Source organism: Phocoena phocoena, chromosome 20 (assembly GCF_963924675.1).
Source record: "Phocoena phocoena chromosome 20, mPhoPho1.1, whole genome shotgun sequence".
NCBI lineage: Eukaryota > Metazoa > Chordata > Mammalia > Artiodactyla > Phocoenidae > Phocoena > Phocoena phocoena.
The window spans coordinates 53,090,178-53,114,928 of NC_089238.1; the positions used below are offsets into that span (position 1 = coordinate 53,090,178).

At 44.5% G+C, this 24,751-nt stretch overlaps 1 protein-coding gene across 1 annotated transcript in view; it reads left to right on the forward strand.

The window, feature by feature from the left end:
• Nucleotides 1-24,751, forward strand: part of HSD17B2 (hydroxysteroid 17-beta dehydrogenase 2) — a 65,033-nt gene that overhangs the window by 26,873 nt on the left and 13,409 nt on the right. The window contains exons 2-3 of the mRNA XM_065898407.1: nt 10,115-10,327; nt 15,627-15,812. Of these exons, the coding sequence (XP_065754479.1) occupies nt 10,115-10,327; nt 15,627-15,812 (399 nt within the window). The remainder of the gene's footprint in view (nt 1-10,114; nt 10,328-15,626; nt 15,813-24,751) is intronic.

Genomic DNA, 24,751 nt, shown 5'->3' on the forward strand with positions numbered 1-24,751 from the left:
AAAGAAAGCTGGAGTAGCAAGTCTCATATCAGACAAAATAGACTTTAAAATAAAGACTACTACAAGAGACAAAGAAGGACACTACATAATGATCACGGGATCAATCCAATAAGAAGATATAACAATTGTATATATTTATGCACCCAACACAGGAGCACCTCAATACATAAGGCAAATGCTAACACACATAAAAGGGGAAATTGACAGTAACACAATCATAGGAGGGGACTTTAACATCCCACTTTCACCAGTGGACAAATCATCCAAAATGAAAATAAATAAGGAAACATAAGCTTTAAATGACACATTAAACAAGATGGACTTAATTGATATTTATAGGACATTCCATCCAAAAACAACAGAATATACTTTCTTCTCAAGTGCTCATGGAACATTCTCCAGGATAGATCATATCTTGGGTCACAAATCAGCCTTGGTATATTTAAGAAAATTGAAATCGTATCAAGTATCTTTTCCGACCACAACGCTATGAGACTACACATCAATTACAGGAAAAAATCTGTAAAAAATACAAACACATGGAGGATACACAATACACTACTTAATAACCAAGAGATCACTGAAGAAATCACACAGGAAATGAAAAAATACCTAGAAACAAACGATAATGAAAACACGACTACCTAAAACCTATGGAATGCAGCAAAAGCAGTTCTAAGACAGAAGTTTATAGCAATACAATCCTACCTCAAGAAATAAGAATCATCTCAAATAAACAACCTAACCTTACAGCTAAAGCAATTAGAGAAAGAAGAACAAAAAACCCCAAAAGTTAGGAGAAGGAAAGAAATAATAAAGATCAGATCAGAAATACATGAAAAAGAAATGAAGGAAACAATAGCAATGATCAATAAAACTAAAAGCTTGTTCTTTGAGAAGATAAACAAAATTGATAAACCATTAGCCAGACTCATCCAGGAAAAAAGGGAGAAGACTCAAATCAATAGAATTAGAAATGAAAATGGGGAAGTAACAACTGACATTGCCGAAATACAAAGGATCATGAGAGATTACTACAAGCAACTCTATGCCAATAAAATAGACAACCTGGAAGAAATGGACAAATTCTTAGAAAAGCACAGCCTTCTGAGACTGAACCAGGAAGAAACAGAAAATATAAACAGACCAATCACAAGCACTGACATTGAGACTGTGATTAAAAATCTCCCAACAAACAAAAGCCCAGGACCAGAGGGATTCACAGGTGAATTCTATCAAACATTTAGAGAAGAACTGACACCTATCCCTCAAACTCTTCCAAAATATAGCAGAGGGAGGAACACTCTCAAACTCATTCTGTGAGGCTACCATCACCCTGATACCAAAACCAGACAAAGATGTCACAAAGAAAGAAAACTACAGGCAATATCACTGAACATAGATGCAAAAATCCTCAACAAAATACTAGCAAACAGAATCCAACAGCACATTAAAAGGATCATCCACCATGATCAAGTGGGGTTTATCCCAGGAATGCAAGGATTCTTCAATATACACAAATCAATCAACGTGATACACCATATTAACAAATTGAAGGAGAAAAACCATATGATCATCTCAATAGATGCAGAAAAAGCTTTTGACAAAATTCAACACCCATTTATAATAAAAACCCTCCAGAAAGTGGGCAGAGAGGGAACTTACCTCAACATAATAAAGGCTATATATGACAAACCCACAGCCAACATCATTCTCAATGGTGAAAAACTGAAACCATTTCCACTAAGATCAGGAAAAAGACAAGGTTGCCCACTCTCACCACTATTATTCAACATAGCTTTGGAAGTTTTACCCACAGCAATCAGGGAAGAAAAAGAAATAAAAGGAATCCAAATCGGAAAAGAAGAAGTAAAGCTGTCACTGTTTGCAGATGACATGATACTAGACATAGAGAATCCTAAAGATGCCACCAGAAAACTACTAGAGCTAATCAATGAACTTGGTAAAGTTGCAGGATACAAAATTAATGCACAGAAATCTCTTGCATTCCCATACACTAATGATGAAAAATCTGAAAGAGAAGTTAAGGAAACATTCCCATTTACCACTGCAACACAAAGAATAAAATACCTAGGAATAAACCTACCTAAGAAGACAAAAGACCTGTATGCAGAAAACTATAAGATACTGATGAAAGAAATTAAGGATGATACAAACAGATGGGGACATATACCATGTTCTTGGATTGGAAGAATCAACATTGTGAAAATGACTGTACTACCCAAAGCAATCTACAGATTCAATGCACTCCCTATCAAACTACCAATGGTATTTTTCACAGAACTAGAACAAAATAATTGCACAGTTTGTATGGAAACACAAAAGGTGTCAGTAGTACAACTGTCAAGTATTTTCTCTTCCTGGATTAGGAGCTGAGCCTTGTATGGCTCTCAGGGAAGTCTTAAGTGCACTAGAGTTTTATTCTATTTATCTACCATTTAATTATACCTCAATGTATTTTATAGGGAACAGGCTGTGTCAACATGAGGGTGGCAATCTGATGGATTGCTTAAATCTTAAACAAGGGAGGGGAAAGTCCTTTCCTCCTTCGTTTTCCACAGGTTTCCAGATAAACAGGGCTAGCCCCAGATGACCTTTGTTAAGTGGGACAAAGAATTACCTGTGTGCTGGGCTGCGGGCAGGGCGGTGGGTGGTGGGGTGGGTGGTGGCGAGTCCCAGTGGTGAGGATGTTGCCCATAGAAATGCGCATGCGCATTAGGAAGTGTTGCGTCCTGATCTGAGAGCATGACCCGTGGGAAGAGGCAGCTTTGGGATCCTCAGCTTGAGCTCCTGAGTTCATTGTAGGAACGCAGGCCCGGAGTTGGCCCGTCTCCTGGTTAATCAAGAGAAACCATCGATCTGGCTTTTCAGGTGAAATAGCTGGACTCTGTTTACTTAAATTTTTTACGAAATACAGTGTGTGGGCCAAGCAAAACACATATTCAGACGGTGTCCTCTTATTTGGTATCGATACATAGCAGGTCCTCAATTTGTGTTTGTCTAAACTGAAATTCCACTATGAGAATGGGTCTTGATACCTTTGAAGACGCTCATCCACTGAGAAGCTGTGCTTTAAGCTGCTGTTGTTCAAAGATATTGACAAAGGGGAGACTTGGAGGAGCTTTAGGGACAGGGTCTGGGAGACACGGGACCACTGGCAGAAAGCAGAGGGTAGTCCTTGGCCGATTCATCACTGTGGTTAGAATAGCTGTGATGACCTTCTGAGATAAGAACTGAACTGAAAATCCTTTTGGTTCCAGGAACTAGAAGTAGCCAATGAAAGGAGTAGCATGGATTAACAATTTAAAAAATACCCAGTTGCCATGTATTTAACTAACACCTGGATAGTAACTGCCATGTGCCAGGCTGTGGTCCAATTACTTTAGTATATATAATCATTTAATCCTTCTAATGATCTTATGAGGCAGGTCCTAGTATCACCTCACTTTATAGATGAGGAAACTGAGGCACAGAGAGGTTAACTGGCCAAGGTCACACAGCTGGTAAGTAGCAGAGCGAGGATTTGAACCCAGGTATCCTGGCTCAAGAATCCAGGCTCTCATCATTTCTCTCTCTACTGCATTTTGACAGGGAGAATTTTATCCAATAGTGAAAAATGATGATTTATGGTTTCGTAGACTATGTAGAAATAGGTAAAACTGGTTTATGTAATATTAATTTAAAAATTAGTTGTCAAATCATATGTGTGCTATAACTGTAATTGTTAAAGAACACTGTATAGGAAAAAAAGACTAGAAGAAAAAGTACGAAAGTTATGAAAGTTATGTTAGATTGGTGAGGTTATGGATGGTTTCTTCTTTTTTTTATCTTTTTGTTCTTAAAGTTTTATTACTTATATGATGTTTTACTAATGTCTAGAAATTGTTTACAGGCTTGCAAATTCTTCCCCCTTCATCTCTCTTTCTGAATGCAGCTTCCAAGGGACCAGCTTGTGTCCAAGAGCACATGCAGTCTGTCTTTACAGAGTGGGTGTGTTTCATTCAAGGGACCTAGCCCTGAAGAACTTCGGAAGTTGAATTATTCACATCTTGCCTAATTTAAGACTTGACCCAACAAATGATGGGATGTGTTTCTGTTCAACAGCTAATCCGGCGTCCCCATGTGGTAATAGCATAAATCCACTTACAATTAGCCCACCAGCTCTGAAACTATACAATTCTTAATTCTTCTGAATTAAAGTGATTCACGTCTTCGTTTTTCACACAAATTGACTTTATTAATATTTTAGAATAAATCACTATTTCACATTCACTCCTATTTTTCAAAAATAGGACTCTAGTACTCGTTGCTTGCTGCAAGCTGATGGATTTCCAGGCCACTAGAGATAGAATGATCTCAAAGGGCATAGCTTAAAACCACCCCCAGCATTTTCCCCACCCTCTCTTGGGGTAGACATCCAACTCAATATGTTTGCTGGGACTCATTTTTGAGTCAGGAGCCCTAGTGCCATAGGACTCTCTCTCTCTGCATTTTTAAGGCATTAAGGCCAATGTCCTTTTTCTTTTTCTTTTTTTTTTTTTTTAACATTTATTTATTTTGGCAGCACCGGGTCTTAGTTGCAGCACGCAGGATCTTTGTTGTGGCATGCGGGATCTATAGTTGCGGCATACAGGCTTCTTAGCTGCAGCATGTGGACTCTTAGTTGTGGCATGCGTGTGGGATCTAGTTCCCTGACCAGGGATCAAACTCGGGCCCCCTACATTGGGAGCGCAGAGTCTTACCCACTGGACCACCAGGGAAGTCCCAAGGCCAACGCCCTCTTAAATGCCCATTTAGCCAACTCATGCTTTTTTTTTGATCACCTACTATATGCTAGGCCCTGTGCTCTGGAAGCTTTGAATATTTTACACTCCAGATGTTTATATGCCAAGCCCTGCCTGGGTTCCAACCTACCTCTGCCACGTGCGGCTGAATGACTTAACCCTTCTGTGTCTCAGTTTCCTCCTCTGTAAAGCGATGATAGTAAAATGACTTATCTCCCAGGGTGGTTGGAGTTAATATGTGTGAGGCTGGCATTAGAGTCATACTAGGTATGATACTTTTCAGAGGTTACTATTGGGTAACTTATGAAACACTTTGCCTTTTCACAAAGGCCCCCACCTTGTCTTTGGGTTTCTGGAGTGCACAAGGGCTACTCTATCTAGACAGGGAGCGGCTCCCCAGCCACATACTTTCCCAAGGCCCTCTTAACCCTGCACAGCCCTAAGAAAACCAGGGCTAGCATAGCCTGATCTCTAACAGGAGATCAGAAATGATGTCTGGGTTAGAGCCACGCTACTGATAACAAGTCACATATGACAGGCGGGGCCTTGTGCAGAACATCCTCTGTCTTATTGACTCCAAGGTCAGCCTAGGAGGGAGGTACTGGTATAACCCCACTTTCCAGATAAGGAAGTGGAGGATCCACATGACTATATGTAACATTTCCCAAGGCTCAGACATGGGAGAGGCAGAATCAAGCAGTCTGAGTCTTAACCAGTAGAGGCAAACTCCCCATCTACCAATATCATGAATGTAAAGGCCTGTAAGTCAAGAGGGATGTCATGTGCCTAGTATTATTTTTTTAAAAAAAAGATCTATTATAGCAATTACAGGGACTGTTAAGCACATCACAAATATCAACTGGTGTAGGCACCATTATCAAGCCTATTTTACAGATGAGGAAGCTGAGGCACAGAGAGGTTAAATAACCTGACCAGGGTTGCACAGGTAGGGATGGTGGGGCCAGGCTCAAAACCAGGCCTCTATGCTACCTTTTCTCACTGGTAAGGACAAACAGATGGCCTCCCGTGAACTTTGGCTTTCTTAATTCACTGTCAAATAAAAAAAACAAATCCAGATTTTGTATGGAAAGACTTTATTCTACAGCATTACTATGGGGCCAGGGGCAGGACTGTTGCAGTGAAGGGAACACTTTGACCACAGGTCTGCAAGTATCTCAAGGGTTAGACAAAAAAGAGTTTTGCTTTCATGGGGAGGGTGAACAAGTCTGAAAAGAACCAGGTGAGGGGAATGGGGATAGGCCAGGAGTGATCAGACGGCAGAGGAGGGACCATCTTCTCTGAGGCCAGCCTGTTCTCAGGAGGGGCTATCTGCTGCCTCAGGCTGATGGTGGGCCAGGACCTGGGGGAAGGAAAGAATCTATACCAAAGTTCGGTTAACAAGCATTTTGTTCCAGTGACTCTCTGGGGACAAACAGTTTAGTTTGTCATTTATGAAGCAAAGGGTTGGAATTTGGAGGGCCTGGGTCTGGCCTTGTCATTGGTAAACAAGGAGGGCATCCCTGAATCCTCTCTAATTCACGTGGAGAAGGCGACTCCTTTGCAGGAAACTATTTCCCAGAACACAAAGAGTGGAAGTGGTTTTTCGGTTTTTTGTTTTTTTTGTGGTACGCGGGCCTCTCACTGCTGTGGCCCCTCCTGCCATGGAGCACAGGCTCCAGACGCGCAGGCTCAGCGGCCATGGCTCACGAGCCCAGCTGCTCCGCGGCATGTGGGATCTTCCCGGACCGGGGCACGAACCCGCTCCCCCTGCATCGGTAGGCGGACTCTCAACCACTGCGCCACCAGGGAAGCCCTGGAAGTGTTTTTTAACTTTTGCTGTTTTCCAGGACCACAGGGCTCGGTAAAGTTCAATATGTCATCTCTCATTTTGTGGCTAGCATCTCCCGTAGGCCAGGCTCTTCCTAGGAACTTTCTGAAGAGAGTTAGATCCTGGATTCACGAAGCTGCTTAAGCTGGTCTAAGGCATTACCTTGGAAACTGTCTTTGGATCATTCTCTACTCAGAGAAAATGGGGTCAGCATCAAAGTGTCTCTTCCTTCTTTAACTTAGCATAATGTTTTCAAGATTCATCCTTGTTGTAGCATGTATCAAAACTCCATTCCCTTCTACTGCTGAATAATATTCCATTGTACGGCTAGACCACGTTTTGTTTATCCACTCGGCCACTGAGAGATGACCCTTTCTCACCTTCCTTGGTAGGCACCCTGGCTGAGTTTATTTGCTGCCTGGAGGTGAAGGCCACAGCCTGCATCTCCGCACCATGGGACGATTCTCTCTGTGCAGAGGCAACATGCTGGCATCCTGATATGACACAAACCTTTCAGGGGAACTGGGAGCTTTACAACCCATGGCCCCAATATGCCCAGCCACACCACCCAGGAGGCAGAAGCACAGGGTGTGGTGCGTCGCAAATGGGAGGGGCCTTCTGTGAACACCTGCTCTCACCCAGCAGAGGGTGTATCATCTGGCTCCAGGGTCACGCTTCACTCCAGTCTGGCTCTGAGTTAGTTATTTCCAGGTTAATTCCTATCCTTCCTTGCTGGGCCACAAGAGGCTCATTCAGAGGCTGGCTTCCCCAGACCTTCCTTCTCTGCTTTCACAGATAAAGGAGAAGGTGGTCCAGGATAATGAAGAGTCATGCACTGGGATTCAGGTCCATCCCTTCTATCTCTGTGACCTTGGCCTCTCTCATTTTCACTTTCCCCATCTGTAAAATGGGAATGATAATCTCTACTGGAGACATGGAGAGAATAATTTTACAAGACAGATTTGACCACCAGTGACATTTGGTGGTTTCCAGGGAGAGGCCACATGCATTGCAGCCGCCACCTGGTGAACTCGCCACTGTCAAAGATCTGGCCTCAGATCCTTTTTTTTTTTTCCTCTAAAATACTTAGCTTTATTAGAGAAATGGTACTAAAATAACAAAGATTCAAACAACATTTGCTCTAGTCTACTTACATATCATAAATAAGAAGCTTTGATGCAAGACACACACTCCTTCACAATCTTTCCACGCAGACCCTGAAGCTGGATTTGTCCAACGTCAGGTCCATTTCTACAGGGCAAAGCTACATTTGCAGGGCTCGCAAAATTGTTATACGCATGTAGTATATTTTAAAACCAGAATTCTAATGTGCTAACTTACAGCACAGCAGAGATCTGTCACGTGGCCCAGAGCAGAGATCTGTCACGTGGCCCAGACGCTTAGGTCTGCCTCAATTGGTACGGTCTCCTCCTCTGACCAGGACCAGGCAGGAAACCATGCACACACAGGTAGATGTGGACATACAAGAAACAAAGTAAAGTGCAATCAACTATGGTAACCAGATGCCTACATCTTGTGTTAGGAGGGGCAGAAGTGCCCACATCTTCTGTCTGAGGGGCAGAAGTGCCCGCACCTCTTCCTAAGGCTGTGCTCTCTTGGGCAGTGTTTGCAGACACCACCTACAATGGCCTCTTGGTAATACCTTTTCCTATACTTACAGGGCCCATCTTCGTTCTAATTGGCATGACCTTTAAAAGAAGAGAAATTACACAAGAAAAATCAGTACTCTTGCAGCAAAAATGGAAAACATTGTAAAACAAAGCTCTGTCCATTCTGCCTCCCCTCCTAGAGGCAACTACTATTATCATCTTGGTGTCTCTCCTTCCAAATCTTTCCTTTTATATTTGCATGCATAGGTAGGTAGAGAATTAGTTTCTTCCACCCCCGTTTTGGGTCATAAATTGGATTCTTTATAATAATTGCTGTACTATAACATTTTATTTCACTTAACAAAGTATCTTGGAGCAGTATCTATTCCAGTTTATATAGTTCTACCCTATCTTTTAAAATCACTGTGTCATATTCCATCATGGGTACCATAATTTATGCAACCATTCTCCAATTCATGGATGTTAAGGTTAATTCCTTCTTTTGCTATTATATACAGTCCTGTAAAGAACATCCTTTGTCTCTGAATATATGTGAGTTTTTCCTCTAGGATAGATACTGAGACTTTTTGGGTCTCAGTATCTAAAATGGTCATAGATTTCACCCCTTCACATTTATCAGCAATATCTGTGAATGCCTGTTTCTCTGTCCTTTTCCCTTTTGATGGTGATTATCTTCTCCTTGGAGACAGTAACACTTCTGGTCAGATTCCAGGCAGGTCTTGTTAGCTTCGAAGTCAGACATCTTTTCTGATCACTGACATACTGAACCTTGAGTTGACTGTCAGCATGCTGATTTCCTGAATTTTCTGATTCTTAGGGGGATGCCTGACTGTAGCCCCCAACTGCTGACAAGACAGATTCCCTAAAGGTTTACAGGAAAGACTGCCTCACACAGCCGATGTGAAGATGATCTCTCGTCTTTAGAGCTGTAGAAACATATTAATTGTTACACATTTATTCTGGTATGGCTCAAAGGGTAATTTTATGTCCACGTTGTCTTCATCTTCGGAATTTCAGGTATCTACGCTTGTACTTGTGGGTGTGAAACAATTTCTCTAGGGTCCGTAATATCCTCCAGAGTGGGTTGGGTAAACTCCCATCTCAAATTCTGGTAGGCTTGACATGTATTTTACATATGATCTTATCCTTTGGTTTCACAAAGCAGTGCACTTAGGGATTTCTATCTGGTTTCTGTTGCAGGTGTCTTCCTAGGATTGATGTCTATTCAGTGGTTTGGGAGAAGGCCATGGCTAGGGAAAAAGTTCTGAAGAGGTGAGAAGGGCAGGTGGCTATGAGCCTTCATCTTTCATAATCCAGAAGGAGTTGGCCCCTGTGGGCAGCCTCTGCTATTGTCCTGGGTCCACTATGAAGCAGGACACGACACTTTGCTACATCTTTAAAATGAAGAAAACAACTGCAAAGTACTAGTTTGTAATGAATGTTTTACCGAAGATTTTATGCAGTGATGGAGGTTATTACATAAAATACTACATGCGGAGATTAATAAAAAAGCTTCCATTAGATGTCTTAGTTTTCCCTCCTACGTTCTTTGGCCACCAGCCACTCCTGGACCCCTCCCCCTCATCAGCATTTCTCCTCCCACTTATGCCCCCACCTCAAATTCTACCTCACCTCCTTTCTTTTCCATACAGAGAACTTTGTCTCTTGTGGCTTCTCTGCCCATTTTCTCACTTAGCAAAAAAAAAAAAAAAAAAAATCAAACTTCCTCAAGACCTACTCTCTCCAGAGAACATGGACCATCATAAATAGCATGCAGTGATTTTTTTCTTCAATGATTTTTCCTGCCATTGTGGTTTGAGCCCACTTTGTATTGCCTTGACCCCTTGCAGGTGGCGATTCTGGGATTGGCCATGCTTTGTCCAAGTATCTGGACGAGTTGGGCTTCACGGTATTTGCTGGAGTTCTGGATGAAAAGGGATCTGGAGCAGAGGAATTACGAAGAACCTGCTCCAAGCGTCTCTCCGTGCTCCAGCTGGACATTACCGACCCGCAACAGATAAAAGATGCCCACAGCAAAGTGAAGGAAAAGCTGCAGAACAGAGGTACTGCCTTCAGCCACCCGTGCCCTCGAGTGCCCTCCACCCTCCTTGCAGACGCCCAACACTGGTTCCAGCCTCTAATTACCATTGTCCTCTAGTCTGTTCTGGCACCTGGAGACCCCTGTACTGAGCACCTGCCACACGCTGGCACCTTTTGCAGACACGAAGACATTAGGAATGAGTCAGGTGTGGTCCGTCCTCAGAACTTACAGAATTCTCCATCCCATTCCCTCCAGCATCTGCTTGGTCACTCTCCCATTAATTACTGCCCCTCCTCATTTCTTTCCTCTCACCGATATTAACTTGTATTAGACTTAAGAAAATAGCTTCATAATCACGGTCTTCCCTTAGCCACTGCCTTTCTCTTCCTCTTCCTTTACATCCAAGCTCCTTGGAACCCTGCCACCCTGTTCTCACTTCTCACCATGCCTCCTAAGTGGTCTGGCCAAGCGAATCAGTATTATCCTAAACACCAAGCTCTTAATTTCTCTGCTGTGTTTCAGTGTGTTGATTATCCTCCCCTGCTTGGGCTTTGGGGTCTCCAGCCCCCTCTTATCCTCCTAGTTCTCTGATCATTCTTTCTGCTTCTCCTGTATGAACCTCTTCCTCTGCCCCTCCCCCCATTCCCCTAAATGTGAATGTTACTGAGGGCTCCATCCCCAAACTTCCCACTCCATGTTTCCCGGGCTGTACTGTTCTCTCCTTATACCAGCAATTCTCACCTGGGAAGTGTTTTAAAATACCTGTGCTTGGGCCCAGGATGGGCTATGTAACTTGGGGGGGCCCAGGGCAAAATGCAAATTATGTGGTGCTCCTTGTTTACAAAATGTTTAAAATGTTTAGGTGGTGCCAGCAGAAAATTAAACCAAACATGAGACCTTTCTGAAACACAGGTCACACACCCGTGATACCCACCCAACCTGGGACCTTCCCCCAACAGATTAAATCAGTATCTACAGACAATAACTCAGCTAATACTTCCACAGTGAGGCCAGTACTGTTGTTCTCCTTTTGCTGAGAATGTCCACTGTAAAGAAGATCCAGTTTGGGGGTCCCAGGCATCAATACATTTGAAAGCTCCCCAGGTGATGCTAATATTCTGCCAGAGTTGAGAAACACCGCGATTTAATACGGTAACTTCTGAATGTGTATTACCAACCTAGCTCTCCTCTAAACGTCAGGACCTATATGCATATAAAATTGGTTAGCAGACATCCCACCTCAATTTGTCAAAAACTGACCTCATTATCTTTTTCTCTGCTGCCGGTCTGCCGGCAGTTTACCCTCCTGCATCCGACGGCTCAGACGTTGGCTCAAACACCAGCATTGCCACCTAATCTGTCATTCAAGTCAGCAGCTGGGTGGGTCACTTAGACCTGCCGCTTACCCTCGATTTCTGCATCCTATTGGTCCAGAGTCCTGTCAATTCTATGTCCTAGATCTTTATCATCCCACCCCTTCCTATCATCCCCAGGCAGCTGTGGCTTAACTGGGGCCCTCATCTCCCTCCTGAACTCCCACAATGGTCTCCTTGCAACCAGGCTTTCCTTCCCCATTCCAAATGGAGAGTGGTCTTTACAATGTGCACATCTTATAGTGTCATCCATTTCCTGAAAACCTTTTTTTTTTTTTGCCGTACGCGGGCCTCTCACTGTTGTGCCCTCTCCCTTTGCGAAGCACAGGCTCCGGACTCGCAGGCCCAGCGGCCACGGCCCACGGGCCCAGCCGCTCCGCGGCACGCGGGACCCCCCCGGACCAGGGCACAAACCCGCGACCCCCGCATCGGCAGGCGGACTCCCAACTACTGCGCCACCAGGGAAGCCCATCCTGAAAACCTTTTGATAATCAGAGCTTCCACGTCTTGCATTCCTCCCATGAGCAAGGCCTATGCTTTGCCTCATTGTATGGTTCTGTGGTTCTCCATCCACCACCAAACACCTTAACAAGGATCCGAAGGTCCTTCAGGAAAACGGCCCTTGCCAAACCCTTAGTCTGCAATACCTGCTGGTCCACTCAGTAAATTCTGGAATGGTTTCCAGAACAGAATGTACTAGTTTACATCTTTGCACGTCCAGCTTCCTCTTACCCAAATTCCCCTCTTGCCTCACTCCATTCCTCTAGACTTTTGCTTTTGTCCAGCTGCAGACTCTACTCTCAAAGGAGACCTAGCTCAAACATCTCTTGCATGACCCGCCTGGTAATCCAGGTAACATCATTCACTTCCTGTTCTGGACCTTTACCTGATATCCGTTGCACACACTGGTATTACCAATTATACAAATCTGTCCATCTCTCATTCCTCACCACAAGGTTCCTTGAGAACCAGAACCATGTCTCCAACAGGATCCTTTCAGAGGCAAGTGACACAACCCAATTCAAAATTGCTAAAGCATAAAGGGAATGTATTTTGCTTATATAACTAAAAAGGCCCGTTGATTTCAGGCATGTCTGGATCCAGGCACTTAAGCAACGTCATCAGCACCCAGTCTCTGTTTCTTAGCTCTGCTTTCTCCTGTTTTGCCTTCACTTGGGGGTTTTCCGTGGAGGCCTCAAGCACTTCCTGCTTACATCCTCTTTACAGCTGACTTTCCCAGCAAAAAGAGAGTAATATTATCTGCTTCATTTGGTAGTTGAAGGAGTAGTTATTATATACGGGGCACTTATAAGAGTCCCTGACATGAGGCAAGCAGTCAGTAAGAACCCCTATTTTCCATTCATTCAACATTAAGCACAGCCCCTGGCATATAGTAAGTGCTCAATATACATCTGAGAAATGAGATGTATATCACTCAAGATACAGAACTGTTCCGTCACCACCAGGCTTTCTCATGCTACCTTTTTAGAGCCCTATTCTCATCCTTAACCTGTTCTCTATCTCTTTAACTTTGTCATTTAAAGAATATTCTATAGATCTGCCACTTGTTTTTGTGTAGCCTGTGAGCTCAGGATGGTTTTTACATTTTTGGTTAAAAGAAATCAGAAGATTTTTTTGACGCATGAGAATTATGTGGAATACGAATGTCAATGTCCATAATGTTTTATTGGAACACAGCCACTCCCATTCATTTACAGATTGTCTGTAATGGCAGAGTTCAGTGAGTAGGACGTGCAGTGCTAAAATATTTACTATCCACCCTTTTGTAGAAAATGTTTGCTGGCCCCTGTTTTAGGGCATTCTCGAGCTGCCGCCTGCATGTGGACTGGTCAAAGGTGTGCATCAGGCTGAGTGAGTTAAAACCATCATTTGAAGGTGGGAGTGGAGGCATCCTCTCCTCCCATCACCATCCTGTAATAGCTGTTGAGCTCTTACTACATGCCAGGCATCATCTCACTTAATGCTCCCAATCACCATTGCATGTAAATGTCAGACCACCAACTCAGGTGTGCAAGCATTGTAATTTTATTTTCTATAAGTCAGCGCAGTTTCTATTTTGAGCCATCTTTCTGCCACGTGGTGAAAACTGTTCCAGTCATTTTGAGCTTTATCCCATTTCCCCAGGGTAGCATCTTAAATTCCTGGGGATGGGACATTTCATCTTCAATGGTCAGTGCCTCATGCTGGACTCTGCTGAGATGTCCAGTGCTCTGTCCAGTCCTCATGCAGGTTGGCTGCTACCTACTTCTTGGAAGCCATCAGAGAGGCACTGTGAGGGTTGGTGCCTCCTGCCATTTCTGTGCTTTTGCTAGCACTGAGGCTCGTTCTGCTCCTCTGCATAGCCCACTGGTTCTCACACTTGGGTGTGCATCAGGATTACCTCGAGGGCACGTTATATCACAGTGCTGAGCTTCAACAACAATTTCTGATCATCAGTTTCTGATCCAGCTGGTCTGAGGTGGGGCTCCAGAACGTGCATTTCTAACAAGTCCCCAACTGATGCTGCTGCTGCTGGTTTTGGACCACACCTTGAGAAACAGCTGGTCTAAACCATGCCGAAGCTCAGGGAACTCAGAGAATCTGCTTCAGGTCTATCTAGCTGAACATACCCCGGATGTTGCTCCTCTGTAAAGAGGACCCAGGGACTTCGCTGGTGGCGCAGTGGTTAAGAATCCGCCTGCCAATGCAGGGGACACAGGTTCAAGCCCGAGTCCGGGAAGATCCCACATGCTGCGGAGCAACTAAGCCCGTGCGCCACAACTACTGAAGCCTGTGCACCTAGAGCCCGTGCTGCGCAACAAGAGAAGCCACCGCAATGAGAAGCCCGCGCACCGCAACGAAGAGTAGCCCCCACTTGCTGCAACTAGAGAAAGCCCGTGCACAGCAACGAAGACCCAACGCAGCCAAAAATATATAAATTAATTTTTTGGAAAAGCCCAGAAATTAGAAAATAAAGAGGGCCCAGGTCACTCACTTCTGCTCCAGATCCCCCTCCCCCAAAACATCTGGAGTTTTTGTATTACCTGTCTGCTACCGTTTAGGGCGATGATTCCAAAGCTTGGTTGTACATTGGAATCACCTATGTAGGGACTTAAAAACTACTAATGCCAAGGTCCCCTTTCTTCACCACCCCACAATTTCTGATCTAATTGGCTCGGGTGTGGCCTGGGCATTGGAGTTTTAAAAAGCTCCCCAGGTGATTTTAATGTGAAGTCAAAGATGAAAAATCACTAGTTGTGGACAGCGGTTCTCCAAGTGTGGTCCAGGCCTGCAGCATCAGCATCACCTGGGAACTTGTTAGAGATGCAGATTCTCAGGCCATACCCCAGACACCCCCAATCAGATTCTCTGGAGGTGGGGCCTGGCGACCTGTGTGTGAACAAGACCTCTTGGTGATCCTGGTCAGTCAAGGGGATCAGGCTGGCTGGGGAAGGGCCTAGAGCTCAGGGACTCTGCAATCTTTTTCGCTCTTGGCAATTCTACTCTAGTTTTCCCGGACCAAGGAATCTTTTCTAGTCGAAGGAAAACGGAAGACAGGATCTTATATCATTGCACTGCATATAAGATATATTGTCTTATATCTGCATGTCCGAAAGGTATCATTCTGTCTCCACACACTCCTTTGAGGGAGAAACATGAGGTAGACTTTGATTAAATCTCCTCCTTGCTGTGTCATCCCTCCACAGGTATAACAAATATCTAGCTGCTCGGATGTAGGAAAGGGCTTTGAGGCAAAAGAATATTCCTGCAAAAAACCATTGCTTAATATTTCACAAGTAATCAAGGAGATTAAGGTTTGAGAGTTGAAGTGATCTGCCTAGATCCTAAATCTCAAAGGGACCCTTTTGACTTCAGAGCTTGAAGGGTTAAAAATCTTCCCACTCTCCCATCTTGCCTGGCCTCAGAGTTGTTCCCTTCTGTCCTCAGGACTGTGGGCTGTGGTCAACAATGCTGGGATCCTTGGCCTCCCAACTGACGGGGAGCTCATTCCCATGACCGAATACAAACGATGCATGGCCGTGAACTTCTTCGGGGCCGTGGAAGTCACAAAGGCATTTTTGCCTCTTCTTAGGAAATCCAAGGGGAGGCTGGTGAACATCAGCAGCATGGCAGGTGAGTTGACCTTTCCCCACAAGGTCGTGGGTGCTGGTCATGCAAGATGTGACCCTCAGTGCTCCCTGGGGGCTGAACGAGAAAGCAGGGCACTCTCACGCAGGGCTGGGTGAAGAATAGTCAAATCGTGTGTTTACCGTTGATCTGAGTACAATAAAACCTTTCTTTCCTTTCAAATCCTTGCATGTACTGACTCTTACCTACCTTCTAACTCATCTATTCATCACTGGGGATTTAGGGCTCTCACACATCTTCACAGTGCGACCGCTAACGCACAAGCTTCCTAGATTTGGAAAGGAAACCCTGCATACACTTCACGTCATCGTGACAGGGAACCTGTTTTCAACCCTCCCTGAATTCTGCACACTCTGTTGTTCCCTGTGAGATGAATAGCAAATGTCTTCACTCTGTTGGCACTGTCAGAGCCCTATGTCTCAGTTGGCTGCCTGCTAGGATTTTCCACAAGACAATTCCCATCGTTCTGAAATCTCAAGGCAGTTGGGGCAGGGTGTGACATTTGATAACTCATCTCTCTCCATTTCAGAGAACAGATAGTCAACAAGTCAAGGGTTTAACGATCTCCCTTCCATAAAAAATGCCCATGCATGTGATGTCTGACTGTTTCTTCTAGAACAGATATTTCCAAACTGGGGTTCCTCAGAGCCTTACTCAGCTTTGAGTGGTGTCCATGGGGTTGTCTTTTGGGCCACTGCACGGGTGAGAGGGAAGCCAAGAGGGTGGGCTCTGGACTCCAGGATCCTGTCTTCACATTGAGGAATACCACTCTTCACTGTTGAATCAGTTGGTTCTGAGTGATATATTTTTTTTTTTTAAATAAAGGATCCAACTATTTGGTTGGTTGGTTTTGGTTTCTTTGTGTTTTTTTTTTAAGGGAGTCATTTTTGTGTATTTTCTGGACAATCATTGTTGTCCCTCATATTTTCTTCCCTGGTTCTAACTTAGCAACTTCTTCTAACTTACTAGCTATGTGAGTGTGTCACTAGTGTTGCTGGTTGGCCTGAGGAAGGAAGGAAGGAAAGAAGGAAGGGAGGGATGGAGGGAGGGAGGGATGGAGGGAGGGAAGGAGGAAGGAAGGGAAGGGAAGGGAAGGAAAAGAGGGAGGGAGGAGGAGAAAGGATGAGAGGAGAGACGAAAGAGATGAAAGGAGAGAGACATCTAAGATGGTTAAGAGCAATGAGTACTGTATTTCAAATTTCATGAGAACCCCAAAATATTTCCAATTATTTTGCTACCTTGCTAAAGCAAACAAATCCTGAGAAAATACATTTGCAATATTTCACCCTTAACTTTCTTCTGAACTTAGCCTTTACACTTTTGACCTCTGTAGAAACCTCACTTTTCTCAGTTCCCTGGTACAATCTGGTACATCTGGAAAAGTCTCACATGCTCCTTTGCCTCACTCATTCAACAAATATTTACTGAAAAGACTTATCATTGCCTTCTCCTTGACACAGTGACAAGGAAGTTTTTTCCCTTCCTCTCTTGGTTCTCAACTTTGAGCATAAGATTCGTTCATAAGATTTTACTTATGTATCACTGATATGCACACTACCTGCCATAGGCCCAGTGTCTGGCGTGAAGTAGAAGCTCAATTAATAAATGAAAAAATGCAAGTGTGCAGATGAATGAATGGGCAAGTGACGCATTTACGCTACAGAGGATGCCCATTCATACACCTTCAACTTGACCTCTAAAACTTCTTCTAAGCCAAGACTTTGAATGGACTTGTCACATATTTCCACTGGAGGAAAATGTTTGAGCGTTAAAATAAATCACACATCTCAGTCCTATTCTCACCACTGGACATGCATAATCTTTTATACCCAGCCTTACTAGTTCCATTCCAGTATCTTACCATCGTCACCAAGTCAACATGTCTGAAGCTAAACTTTCTATCAGCCATTCAGAGCTTCCTCTCTTGACTTCTTTCTGTTCATCTCCTAGTCTTTTAGGTTTCAGAGCTTTGAGCCTTCTTGGATTTGTTTCTCCCTGTGCCTTTCTCTCCTTTTCTCCCACCCAGTCAGTCACCAAGATGTATGGAGTCTTCCTTCATCACATCCAGCTTTGAATCCTTATGTTTCAAGCAAACTCTAGAAATAGGCTCATTTGCAGGACTCAGAAACCACCCAGGGAATTTTATAAAGTTGTTAAAACAATAGCATGAAAGCAGAACAGAAAGGAAGCGTACGTACTCGACAGGGCAGGTGTTTGTAAGAGGACAGGAGCCAAAGATCTTAAATCATGCTTATAGTTCCCCTCATTGATGAGGGGCAGAGGAGTTCAGCAGAATCCCTAGCATTTTGCTGATGAGCGCTTTGGAAAACAATGGAAAAGATTTTTGAGCAAGGGGATAAGAAGCCAGACTGTAACACAAGAATCAGAAAAGTCATGGCATGTGTAAAAGACACTATATAACCAACCACCAATCCACAAAATTCACATCCAATGTGATGCCAACTTGATGATGTGTCTCTTGGCAAAGCTAATGTAATAGTAATTTTGGAAAACGTACTTATTTGGGAGTTCACCCTGGTCTTTTTCTAATTTTGAAGATGGAGGTATGGAGAGAGAGGGAGACAGCCAGTAAGTGTTCTCCAAAAGGAGTTCATGGTTGCCCTGACCCACAGGTTGTCTTGAGTCTGGCACCTCGGCCACCCTCTGCACGACAAGAATTTCAGTGGTGTAGATTTATCATGGAAGTTTGCATGAGCCAGGAGGAGCTGAGATGGAACTGATGACTCTGTTCAAGTTATCCACTGCTGCGTAGTAAATAACCGCAAAGCACGTGTCTCAGGATACTGTGAGTAGGCAACTGGTCTGGTAGAATTGTGGTTTCTCAAATACATGCATGACCTAAAACCTGGAACCTGGAATATGTGACCTTACTTGGCAAAAGGGGCTTTGCAGGTATGACTGAGTTAAGGATCTGAAAGGCAGAGATGATCCTAGATTATCTAGGTGGGTCTGATGCGGTTACAAGAATCCTTATAAGAGGGAGGCAGGAAGGTCAGACTCAAAGAGAGGTTGGAAGATGGAGGAAGGAGCCACGAGCCAAAGAATGCAGGTAACTTCCAGAAGCTGGAAAATTCAGGGGGGATAAACTGCCTAGGTTTTGATCCTGTCTTTACCACTGACAATGGAGTGACCTAGGACAAAGTCCTGAACTTCTGAGTTGCAGCTTCTGCATTTTCCGATGGGGATAATAATGATCGTTTCTTCTTAGGGCCGTGGTGAGATGAGATGAAATGACACGGTTTTAAGCATCAGCCTTGCACCTGGCATGTGGTAGAGTTAGAGACCCAAAAGCCATCTGCCATGAAGAGGCTGGCTCTGTGTGCACCTGTGGCTTTTTATCCTGCCAACTGCTGGCATTGCCACCTGGGACTGTTCCATCCTGCTGCTGTCACACACTAGCTCCTGGGCAAATAAGCCCAACAGGTCACTACTTCCACATTTGACCACATCTCCTCTGGGAGGATTTTCCACCCCCCTGGAATCATGTTTATCATCCCTCCCACAGAAATAGAATAGCTCTTTAACCTAAATCCTGGCAAGGAAGTTTGATAAATATTTAACCAAGGATTGTAGGAAGTGGGAGATGACTCTTTGATTGATTGTACGAAGGGCACTTGAAAAATCTTTATGTTTGAGAGGTCTAAAAGTCTTTTCTGGCCAGTTTTCCTCTTAAGAAATTGCAGAGTAAATACCCATGTTATGTCATAAGCTGTGATTGAATGAGAACAGCTGAAAGCAAACCTTATAAAACGACTAAGGCCTCAGGGATTTTGAGCCGTTGTGCTTTGAATGGTGCTCCTGTATTACTAGCTGGGTGATCTGGGGCAAGTAGCCCCACTTGTCTGTGTCCATTTCATCTTCTGTCGTGATAGGGTGACACAGCTCCTGAGTCCAAGGCAGCATTTCTCAACCTGAACATTATCGATATCTGGGGGAGGCTAATTCTTTCTGTGGGGGGCTGTCCAATGCATTGTAGGATGTTTAGCAACATCTGTGTTCTTGACCCATTAGATGCAAGTAGCACCCAGCGCTGACCTTCAGGTATTACCACGTGTCCACTGGGGTGGGGGTGGGATGCAAAATCAGCCCCAGTTGAGAACTTCTGGTCTCAACTGTAGATCTAAATGCATTGTGGATTCTGAGTGTTTAGCACAGTTACTGGTACACAGAAAGTACCCTAGTAACAGGGACCTCTCTACTGAGAGATAGTAATGGTTGCCCATCACATCGAGCTATTTAAAATGCATGAAAATTACTTGATACCAAAGTAAGTGGCCTCAGAGAGTCTTACAAGTCTACAGATTTTAGGTATCCGGCAGATTTCACAGTTCCAAACTTGAGCCTGGTCTTACTTAGTCCGGAGGAGTTGACAAAGGGATCATTCCTGGATTTTTTTTTCTTGCTGAGTTGGCTGCCTTAAGGGAATCATCTGGCAAATCATTCAGCCAGTCTCAGCTGCCCAGTGACGTGAGAGGAAGCCAAAGCTGAGATTTGTTTCCTTAAAACTCGCACACTAGCCAGGGCTTAGCGTAGGGTAAGGGGGAGAGGGGAGAGCAAGATGGAGTGAACGTCTCCATGCTGAGTTGAATTTGACGCTTCCACCCCTGAAGTCATTCAGTTCTAACATGTGCAGGGTGCAGATACTGACTCCTTTTTAGATCAAGCACACTCTAGCCCAGGATCATCCAACTGGTAAACAATGAAGTCAGTGCTGGTAACTGGGTCTATTTAACTCCAAATTCTGGGTTCCTCTCACTTTTCCAGATTACCAAGCAAGAACACACCAGGGAAATGGGGGGCGGGGGGAGGGCAAAAAAAACACAGACCCTAACGCTAGTACGTTTAAGCAATGATTAGGAAGTGTAGGCAATTTGGGCTGCCTCCTACACCAGTGCTTCAAACATTAATGTGTATGGTGATCAGCTGGGGGGCTTGTTAACATGCAGAATTTGACTGAGTCGGTCTGAGGGGGGGCCCAAGACTCTGTATTTCTATAACTAGTTCCTAAGTGACTGCTACTGGTCCCTGGACAATTTTTTCAAACTTCAGATGCATCTGATACACCAGGAGGCTACTTAATAACGACTGCAGGAAGTCAAAACTTCAATGAGATAACATTTTACACCCACCAGGATGGCTATAATCAAAACACCAGAAAACAGCACTTGATGGCAAGGGTCTGGAGAAACTGGAACTCTCCTGAGTTGCTGGTGGGAACGTACAATGGTGCAACCTCTTTGGAAAACACTTGGCAGTTCCTCAATAAATTAAACACAGAGTTACGACTCAGCAATTCTACTCCTAAGTGTATGCTCAAGAGAACAGAAAACAGGTGCTCCAACAAACACTTGTACATAGGTATTCATAGCATTATTTATAATAGCCAGAGATGGAAACAACCCAAATGTCCATCAACTGATGAATAAATAAACAAAATGTGGTCTATCCATACAATGGAATATTATTAATCCATAAAAAGGAATGAGGCACTGATACTGTGAAGGGTGAATCTTGGAAAGATTGTGCTAAGTGACAGAAGCCAGACACAAAAGGCCATACCTTGGGACAATCCTATTTATGTGAAATGTCCAAAACAGGCAAACCCATAGAGACAGAAAGCATTTTAGTGGTTGTCAGGGGCTGGGGCATGGGGGTTCCTTTTGTGGCATTGAAAATACAGAATTAGATAGATAGTGCTATTGGTTGTACAACATTGTAAACGTAGTAAAAGCCATTGAATTGTACACCTTAAAAGGGTTAAATGGTGAATTTTATGTTTTATGTATTTTACCACAATAAGAAAAAAATTCTGCCCTACCCCGAGAATTTCTGATTCAGGGGTCTGGGGTGCGACCTGAGGGCTTGCACTTCTAACAGATTCCCAGCTGCTGCTTCTCAGTCACACTTTGAACAAGGTCCCAGACATTGATCTTGATACCAAACACTTGTCGAATCCCCAGAGATTGTCAAATTACAAGGGAACAACCAGATGCTATTAGTCTCCAATTTCTGCTAACCATGCCTAAAGTTTCTGGGTTTTTTTTTGGCTGCACCATGCGGCATGTGGAACTTCCCCAACCAGGGATCAAACCCACGCCCCCTGACGTGGAAGCGCAGAATCTTAACCACGTGACCACCAGGTGGTGGTTACTTTTTTTTTCCTTTTTTTTTTTTTTGGCCGCGCTGCATGGCTTGTGGGATCTTAGTTCCCGGACCAGGGATTGAACCCGGGCCCTCGGCAGGGAAAGCTCGGAGTCCTAACCACTGGACCGCCAGGGAATTCCCGGGACTTTGTTACTTGAGTTGAGTCCAGATGACCTTGGAGGAGGCAGAAACCAGCTGGGAGCCCTCATTACTTTCTCCTGAGACAAGGTCATGGGTGTTCTGGCTTGCGAAGGTATTAGAAAATGAGAAAGCTGCTGTGGGCATGGGACCCTGGTACCCCTATAAAAGTGTCCTGCACCTGGTTCCATATTGGAGAGAGGAGTTACCCCAACACCAACAAGCAATGCTCAGATACCAGCAGGGTGTCCTACAATTCAACTCAATTCTGAAGCTCTCTACCTCTCTACCTGGAGATAGCATCAGATCCCACAGGTTAGGGCTCAGTCCTACAAGACTGCCCCCCATCCCCACTTTGGATGCCAGTGGCAAGCTCAGGTTATATCACCTGTGCTTCTGACTGATTTGCTATAGATCAGAAGTACCAACTACCCCCTCCTTGGGTTCGCTTAATTTGCTAGAGCAGCTCACAGAACTCAGGAAACCTGCTTACTCACTGGATTACTCACTGGTTTATTACAAAGGATATTAAAGGATACAAATCAACAGCCAGATGAAGAGATACATAGGGCAAGGCACAGGGAAAAGGTGTGATGCTTCCACGCTCTCTGAACTCGCTACTCTCCCCAGATCTCCCTGCTCAGCAACCTGGAAGCTCTCCCAACCCCCTCCTTTGGGGTTTTTATGGAGGCTTCCTTGTAGCATGTGATTGACTAAATCATTAGTCATTGGTGATTGATCTCAATCTTTCTCCCCTCCCGGGGGAGAGACTGAAAGTTCCACCCCTCTAATTGGATCCACTTGCAACCAGCCCTCCAGCTGTCCTTAGGAGAGGTTCTCATTTCATTAACATAACAAAAGTCCTCCTTAACCTTTGCCAGGCTCATCACTTAGGAAATTCCCAGGGTTTTAGAAGCCCTGTGCCAGAAACAGCAACCATGACCAAATACATATTTATTATAAATCAAAAAATCACACCTTACCTATACAGCCTCAGGCTGAAAAGCTGCAATATTTCTGCCCTGTTAATAGAGCACTCGCTTGGAAAGCCCTTTCTTTTCCGTAATTCCTATATGGTCATATGTTAGCTTTAGGTCAGGAACAAGAGGATCTCCTGGTAGGTGCTGATCATCATGGCTAGGAGGAGTGTTTTGAGGCCCTGTGTTACCTCAGAGGACATCAAGAACATTTGAATGCTAGAACCTTGGGAAATGTTACTAACTTGTTGCTTATGTCACACCAAAGGAGTCAGGCAAAGACCAGGACCGAGTCCCCTGAGCGGGCTGTGGGGAAAGGGCCTCACAATTCTGTAAGCTCCAGGATTGTAATTTCAAGTTTCCCTCCGTGTTAGCCACGGCCAACAGTATGCCATAAGGTCAAAACAAGGACCACCAGAAAGACAAGGACCACCAGAGTGATCAGAAACATGAATGCTGAGTTTATTCTTACCAGGGAACACATTCACTGAGTAGTTCCCCGACGCAGAAAAGCTGGGTGGGGGGGGGACTGGTATGTTCTAGAAGAGGGGGGATGCTGCCTTCATGGTAGCTACACCAAGTAGGGCTAGATGGTTTGCAGTTATGAAGGATGGAAAGAGTCCATAGGTCTGTACGTGGTTGGTTAAAACACGTCCCATTGTTGACTGGGTGTTCCATTAAGTCGCTGAATAACAAGGTCACCCCATATTCTGAGCCATTTACCAGCACTGGCTACTTAGAATCGATTGGAGGGAACCCCAGCACTCAGTTTTGGTACCTCCTAAGCGAGTACTGCTCTAAGGGCAAAGTTTTGCCTTTGCATTAGCCATGTCCATCAGTGATGGGGGTGAGCGTGGAATGGAGTGAGGAAGAAGTATACTGTCACTTTAAATTTGGTTGCAGCCTTGGCAGAAAACGTTTCAAAAGCTCTAGCTTGCTTAGGGTGCTTCTCTCATGTTTTAACATTTCAAGTTAGCCAGGCCTTGATTTTTGGGCCTCCCATGCCAAACTTCAATAAACTTAATTTTTTAGTTTTATTTACCAAAATGTTAGGAGACCTTATGATTTTGGTATGGCCGAAGACCTACATGGGAGCTAGGCAGTTCTCCTGACCTAGGCGTGTCTTTTAATTTTAATTTTTCTTTTAAAAAAAATTTTTGGTTGCATTGGTGCTGCGCGCGGGCTTTCTCTAGTTGCGGCGAGTGGGGGCGACTCTTCGTTGCAGTGTGTAGGCTTCTCATTGCAGTGGCTTCTCTTGTTGCGGAGCACGGGCTCTAGGTGTGTGGGCTTAGTAGTTGTGGCTCACGGGCTCAGTAGTTGTGGCTCACGGGCTCAGTCACTCCGCGGCATGTGGGATCTTCCTGGACCAGGGCTCGAACCCATGTCCGCTGCGTTGGCAGGTGGATTCTTAACCACTGCACCACTAGGGAAGCCACCTAAGCGTGTCTTAAGGGGAGTATGCATTTTTAAATTTTTTATTTGGAAATAATTATAGACTCACAGGAAGCTGCAAGGAAATGTACAGGGAAGTCCTGTTCGCCCTTCATCCAGACTCCCCTAATGATAACATTTTACATAACTACAGTATGATGTCAAAGCCATTGGTACCATGCACAGAACTTATTCAGATTTCACCAGTTATAT